The 7,122-nt window shown below is 35.3% G+C and overlaps 1 protein-coding gene across 2 annotated transcripts in view; it reads right to left on the bottom strand.

Annotated features, from left to right (window-relative positions):
- Positions 1 to 2,731: 2,731 nt before the first annotated feature.
- Positions 2,732 to 7,122, bottom strand: part of LOC117177159 — a 182,969-nt gene continuing 178,578 nt past the window's right edge. For both annotated transcript variants that reach the window (XM_033367663.1, XM_033367662.1), the window contains one exon: positions 2,732 to 6,459. In XM_033367663.1, coding sequence (XP_033223554.1) covers positions 3,870 to 6,459 — 2,590 coding nt within the window. In that variant the 3' untranslated portion in view covers positions 2,732 to 3,869. The remainder of the gene's footprint in view (positions 6,460 to 7,122) is intronic.

Genomic DNA, 7,122 nt, shown 5'->3' on the forward strand with positions numbered 1-7,122 from the left:
TCGTGAACACTTTAGACAAAATACAATATAAATTAAAAATGTTTCTCAGAAAATCTGTCTCATCTATAGGAACTATTAAGTAAGGTCTTATGTGCTAACTTATTCTAAGTGCATTCATTTACCTGAGAAAAGAAACAGGCTTTCTGGTTCTTTTCTCGGCTTGTCTCACGCCTGTCTCGTTTTTGCCAATAGAAAGATAAGAGAGTTTGAGAACAATAATAAAAATTGCGAAATATAATTTTAAATTTAGCGATTAGGCCTTTATGGTGAGGCGGTGTTCTTCTTTACCATGCAAAAAGGGTTGAGTTCTACATGATCCCATAACTAGATGAGCGCGGGATACGCGATCATCACAGTAATTTCCTACAGGCGGCACCTATAGGTGAAACACATAGGTTCCTATGTAGGATCCTATACAAGATCCGTACCCGTAAAGACCCCATTGGGTCCCCCCATTCGGTTCCTTTTTTAAGAAACTCAAAAAAAAAACAAGATCAACTTTTAAACTGTTGGAATTCGGATTCTAAGTTAAATTTTCTATTAGAAACTTACGGAGTAATCGCAATACTTTTTTTGCAACGTTACAAATTTTTAAAAATGTCATTGACTTCTGCAGAAGGTGACTTCAAGCGCATCCATAATAGCTGAAGTAGTATGTTGCGCGCGAAGTTTAAAAATAAAATCTCTCACTTGCAACGCAAACAAAGATGTTGTTGTCTGAGGAGTCCATTGCGTGGCGCTAGCATCCAGACAAAGTTCTTAAAGTTACCGACGGAACGCTTATGAACTACTACTAAAAGAAGATGCACTTGAAGGCACCTTCGGCCCATCTAAATGACAGGTATTTTATTTTTTAAAGTTTTTAACGCTGCAAGAAAAAGTATTGCGATTACTCCGTGAGTTTCTAATGCAATTTTTAACGTAGAATCCGAATTTTAACAATTTAAAAATTGATTTTGCTTTTTTTTTAGTTTTTTAAAAAGGAACCGAATGGGGTCTTTACGGGTACTCTGTAGAGGCTCCATTCGGTTCCTTCGGTCCGCCAGGACTGGCAGCTCCTAAATGGTGCCAAAGTTGACTGGCAGTTAATGAAAAGGACAAACTTTCATTCGTTTGCTGATTAAAGTGTCAGTCAACTTTGGCACTACTCAGGAGCTGCCAGTCAAATTCTTTGTTAGTTGTTTGCACCAAAACAATCATCCTCAATGGGTTTAAAGAGTACTAAAATAACGTTTTTTCACTTGAATTTTCGACATGCTAAACAATCAAATTTGGCACCACTGAGGAAACAGCCAATCAATTATTATCTTATTTTTTAGCATCTAAAGAATCATCCCCAATGCGTTTCAGGAGTACTAAAATGACTGAGAAGCTGCCAGTCAATTTTTTTGTTAGTTTTCAGCATTCAAACAATCATTTCAAATGGGTTTCAATAATACTGAAATTATGTTTTTTATCTAGAATTTTTTGCACGTTTGATAGCCTGCCAGTCAACTTTGGCACCACCCAGGAGCTGTCAGTCAAACTTCTCGTTAAGTGTTTGCACCTAAACAATCATCCCCTATGGATTTCAAGAGTACTAAAATGATGGCTTTTCACTCGATTTAACGATAAATTGTTGCTAAATGCATCAACAGCTGTTAGTCAACGAATTTCGAACTGTTGACTATGAAAACAAAAGAATCTGAAATTTTAGTGAGTACTAACATGACGTCTATGGAATTATCGTGAGCTCCCGGACATTTTGAAAACTAATGATATCTATATTTTTATGAAATATGTCCACGTGGACAAAGTTGGGTAAAGGGGGGGGGGGGATGTTTGTCCAAATTCCACGGCTGTCCAAGAGGGAGGGAGGGGGATTTTTAGATCGCAAGTACTAATAAAATTGTCTACATTAAAATTTATCAGAATTTAATCAGTTCAAGAATTTCTTCAACATCTTCCAGTTCATTTTGCTTTTCCCAATAAATCTTCCATTTTATTTCATTTAATTCTTATACTTTGATATTTGCCCTTTCTTTCATTTTTCTTTTCCAATTTTCAAATCTAGAATTCGCTATAAAATACTAAATTATGAAGACTTCAAAATAGAGATTATTAAAATAGTTTCAGTCATTTTTTCAAAATCCCATGACTTTTCGACGTTTTCCAGGTATAATTTTGAAAAAAAAATGCAGCCAATTAAATTTAATTGTAACAAATTTTAATGCTATGATAATGGTTTATCAATAAGTTTGAATGAATCTAAAACAATTTTCAATAATATTATTTTTATCAAAGTGAATAATATATTCTGTAATTATAACCATATAATTTTTTTTATTACTTTAAGAACAATTATAGTCGAATTATTTATGTAAATATCAGGATTACATTTGAAAATAATAGTAATCTGAAAAACTCTGAACTTTCTAACGAAGTTAAAATGACATTTTCAGATCGCAAGTACTAAAATTTATTAGAATTTAATAAGTTCACGAATTTCTTCAACATGTTCCAGTTCTGTTTGCTTTTCCCATTAAATCTTCCATTTCTTTTCATTTAATTCTTACACTTTTGTCTGATAATTTGCCTTTTCCTTAAGTTTTCTTTTCCAGCTTGTAAATATTCCATGACTTTTCTAGGTTTATTAAACACTTAAAAAATGCCATAACTTTTCTAGGTCTTCAGGCCTTCGAGACCTTCAAGGTCTTGTTATTTTAAAGCCACGAAATGATGAACTCGGCAATTCTTGTTTATTAATTTTATTTTCATTTGCAATGCTTATATTACAAAACATACTTTTTCAGACACATTGAAAATATGTTCTATTTACACTGGATATTCCTACTTTTGTGCTAACACTCTCATCTTTACAGGAATAATATTAATATAACTATCTCATAGGCTTTCATTCTGCTAATATGATTATGGCAGTACATTTACAATAAAATCTATGTTATAGTTAATCGTTATGTCATACATGTAACGTCTATAATATAATATTTATGTCATATGCAAATTCTGTGTAGGTACTCTCTATTATGTGCACCCAATGGGCTTAAGAAAAAAAGAAAAAAAATAACAAAAAAAAAAAACAAAAAAAAAGTGATCACGATTTTTCGCGTTAAAAAGCTTATTAATCGGGCCGTATTAAAACCGTGTCACATGAGATCTGTTCATCACAACACAACAAGCGGAAATTGAATGCCATGTTATACTTTGCACCAAACTAATTTTCTCACAAATTAGTTTTTCATCCTGCGATATGTTGCGAATCACAAAAAAAAGAAAAAAAAAACAACAACTAGCAAAAGCGTTTATCAATTGGACCCCTATTTACAATGTCCACTGGAAGTGATGTAATTTGTTAATTTCTTCTTAAATCTTTTCTCCCGCAAGAACTTCTCTATTAATCAAGACTATAAAACTAAAACATTAAAAAATGTACTAGTATTGTCTACAAGTGCCCTCTCCGCAATCTCACTTCCTTATAACAATTTTTTTCGTATATTCAGTCTAAATCATATTATCGTATATTCGTATTTATATCAGCTATCGATTATACTCGAAGAGTGGATGAGGGGTTACGCTATCGATTATTTACAAAGTCGTATGTTCCCTTATAACTAGAAAATCGTGCGAGTCAGAAATTTAAACAAAATCCGTTTAAATAAACTCGAAAAAAAACTACTTTACAAAACAATGTAAAAATCATCGTTTTCTTGGCAGTAGAATTTGATCTTATTTCTAAAATGAATTTCCATACTAAAATGGAAAATTCAAGCATTCAAAATTCGGTAAAATACATCAAACCTAAAAAATAAGAAACTCGCTTCCATTGTTATCCTAGCATAATTATAAACAGTCTAGTCATGAAACACGTATCAAGAGGTGCTGTTTCTGTGCTTTTTGTTCTTTCCCTTCCCAGATTCAAATTCATCCTCACTCCTTCGTCGTTTTTCCTTCAATTGCTTCTCCATTGCCAACATGGTGATCATTTTCTTATGGGAATCACCAACAATCCAACCATGCTGTTCCACACGATCGTCCTCTTCTTCAATGTCAGGTGCCGCTTCAATTTTTTCCTCCTCATCGCTCGAACTCGACCAATAATAAAGTTGATTCACAGCTGCCCGCTTTCTTCTTCCAATCGCAACACCCACAGCTTCATCCACCTTATTCCACGACTTTGTCGTTCGTAATTCATCTCCAGAGTCTCGTTTGCCACTCGACAATCTACGTTCCAAAAGATCTTTACTATTTGAAACCGAATTTCTCCTGCTCTTCGGCTTGTCCACTTTACCTTTCCCTTTGGCCTCCAATTTCGAATTCTTCTTGCTCTTTTGGCTCGACTTTGGCTGCTTCTTCTCTTTCGGCTCAGAATCCAAATCTGTCTTCTCAATCTCTTCATCCTGATGACTCTTTTGCTTCTGATGTTTCCTTTTCGAATTTTTATCTCCATCCCTTTCCAATTTCTGCACCTCTCTCTCTTCTGGGCCTTTTGAGCCCTGACCCGCTTTGCTCTTTTCCAACTCTCGCAGAATCTCCTCCTCGATCGCCTTCTGCTCCTTCGCGATCATCTGCTCGTGCTTTTTTTCAATGTACCTCTCCTTTCTCTTCTCCTTCGACTCCTTCTTCTGCTTTCGAGGTCTCTCACTTTCGGATCGTTCCCCCGATTTTCTGCGATTTGTCTTCGAGTAAATTTCCTCATCTGAACTGCTTATTTCAGCGAGTAGGCCCTGCTTTCCTATCGCGCATTTTCGCTGACGTCTGATGGGCTCGAATTCCGAAATGGATGCTTCTTGCAGTTTTTTATTTTTCCGTTCCTGCTGCTGCTTTCGCTTCTTGGACTCCTGAACTTTCCTGCTGAGAAAAACGTGAAGCGGAAGATTGTCCGACTCCTTTTGCGGCTTTTCGTTGGTTGTGAGTTTTTCGGGAAGAATTGGTAGATCATCGTCCTGTGCTTCTTGTTCATCGACTGGACTGTGATTTTCTTTAGATTCCTTGTTCAATTTATCGGAACTCTCACTTTCAGTTCGCTTAGATTTGGCTCGAGAAGCCTTTGTAAACTTTTTCACCTCCTTGGTCACTCCATCGAGATTATCGTGCTGATCAAGAAGATTAAGAGCCTCTTCGAGTGGAATCCATTCCTTTTTCGACTGGTTTTCATCCCTTGCTTTCTTTCCCTGATCACACTTTTCCTCCTCTTCTTTCGCCGGCTCTTCATCCTCGGATTCTTTATTATCATCGCTGTCTTTCTTCAGATCAATGATCAATTCCGACTCTGATTCTGAGTCAGATTCAGAGTTTGATTCAAACTTGTCGATCCTATTTCTGCCCCAGTTGTAATACTCATTTTCAGCTTCTTCAAGTGGCCTTTCAAGCTCGATATCCAGTTTTTTCTTTGTCTTCTCAGAAACTTTATCACCAGTCTCAGTCTCAGAATCAACATCTTTACCTTCTTTTGGGTTCACATGCAACTTCCCTTCAACTTTCTCAACTTCCTCAACTTCCTCAATTTCGTCATCAACCAATTCGCTCTCTGACGAAGAAGACAATTCTGCAAACAAATTCTGCTTGCCCTTCGAGCAAGTACGTTGACTCTTTGATATTCCAACTCCCACATCTTCCGCCTTGGCTGCGGTAATGAATTCGTCAGAGCTGTCGTTTTCGTACCACGCGTTCCTAGATTTCTTCTTCGCACTCTTGCCCTTCTTCTTCAACTTGGGATGTTTACTCGGCTGTTGCACAGCGCGTTTCGAACTCTTTTTCCGTTCAATGAAACCGTCCATTGGCCCAGTGACGAGTTTATCTTCACTCTGGTAGGACTTCAGTGCACCTTTGGTCTTCGGAGCAAACTTCTCGATGTCCTTGAATTTATGATCAACCATCGACGCCAATCTTTTACTCAAGTTGCCGCTAGTCTTGCCGTTTCCCAAGGTGTCCCCAATCGTCTTTGACATCAAATTCGACATGTCAACACTCCTCTCTTTGACGCCACTCAATTCGAGCTTACTTCTGTAGGAAAGAACAGGACCAATTGCAGGCTCAATTTGACTATCCTCATCATCAAAGTCGTAAATATCTTTTGTTTTTGATGAATCTTGATTTTCTCTCTTGTCAAAGGTATCGTGTCGCTTCTTCTTTTCGGCTAAACCATCATAGTAATCGTTGCGAATCAGAGGGAATTCCTGTTTCTTTTTCGTTTTCTTTGTTCTTCTCGACTTCTGTGAGTGTGATGCTCTGGACATGAAAACAGTTTTGGCTTTCTCAATTTGCTTGCGCTCGTAGATTTCCTTTTTTCGCTCGAAAAGTTCCTTGATTGGATTTCTGGGTTTTTTTATCACAGACTCCTTTTGGTTTGTTGTGCTTAATAAGGAATCTTGCGTTTCAGGGGGAAGTTTCGTGAAAGCTGTGGCTGTTGGAACCCGGGCACAAGCGAGTTCGGCCAAAACCTTCATGGGATTCGATCCACTGGAAAGAGAAAATAAGGGAAATTAAATAATGGGGGGAAATATTAACTATTTATTTTTACATGTCGAAAAGAATAATCATTTTATAAGGAATGTTATATTTTTAAATAATTTTCAATGATTTAAGCCATTAAAAAATTTATTTTAAATAATTTGATATACTTCGGTCGTTCGAAGAATGATTAAATTAATTGTACCATTTGAATTTCTTCAAAAATCTGCCTGAAATTTTTGTCAAATAATTGGAAGTATTTGTGAAATTTTTTTAATCTATCCGAAATCTTTGCGAAATATTTGAAATCTTTATACAATCTTTGAAATAATTGTAATCTCTTTAAAATATTTTGAAATATTTTGTAATATTTATGAAATTATTAAAATCACTGGGAAATTATTGAAATCTTTTAAATCTATCCGAAATATTTGCGAAACATTGTAAATTTTTGGGAAATGATTGAAATCTTTGAAATCTTTTTAAAATATTTGAAATATTTACAAAATATTAAAAAACTTTTTGAAATATTAGGTATATTTTTTAAATTGTTGAAATCTTTCGAAAATAATTAAAGTCTTTGTGAAATCTTTTTAAACTATCCGAATATTTTGTGAAACATTTGAAATCTTTGTAAAATCTTTAGAAAATCATTGAAATGATTGTAAAATA

The sequence above is a fragment of the Belonocnema kinseyi genome, chromosome 7 (genome assembly GCF_010883055.1).
Source record: "Belonocnema kinseyi isolate 2016_QV_RU_SX_M_011 chromosome 7, B_treatae_v1, whole genome shotgun sequence".
Taxonomy (NCBI): Eukaryota; Metazoa; Arthropoda; class Insecta; order Hymenoptera; family Cynipidae; genus Belonocnema; species Belonocnema kinseyi.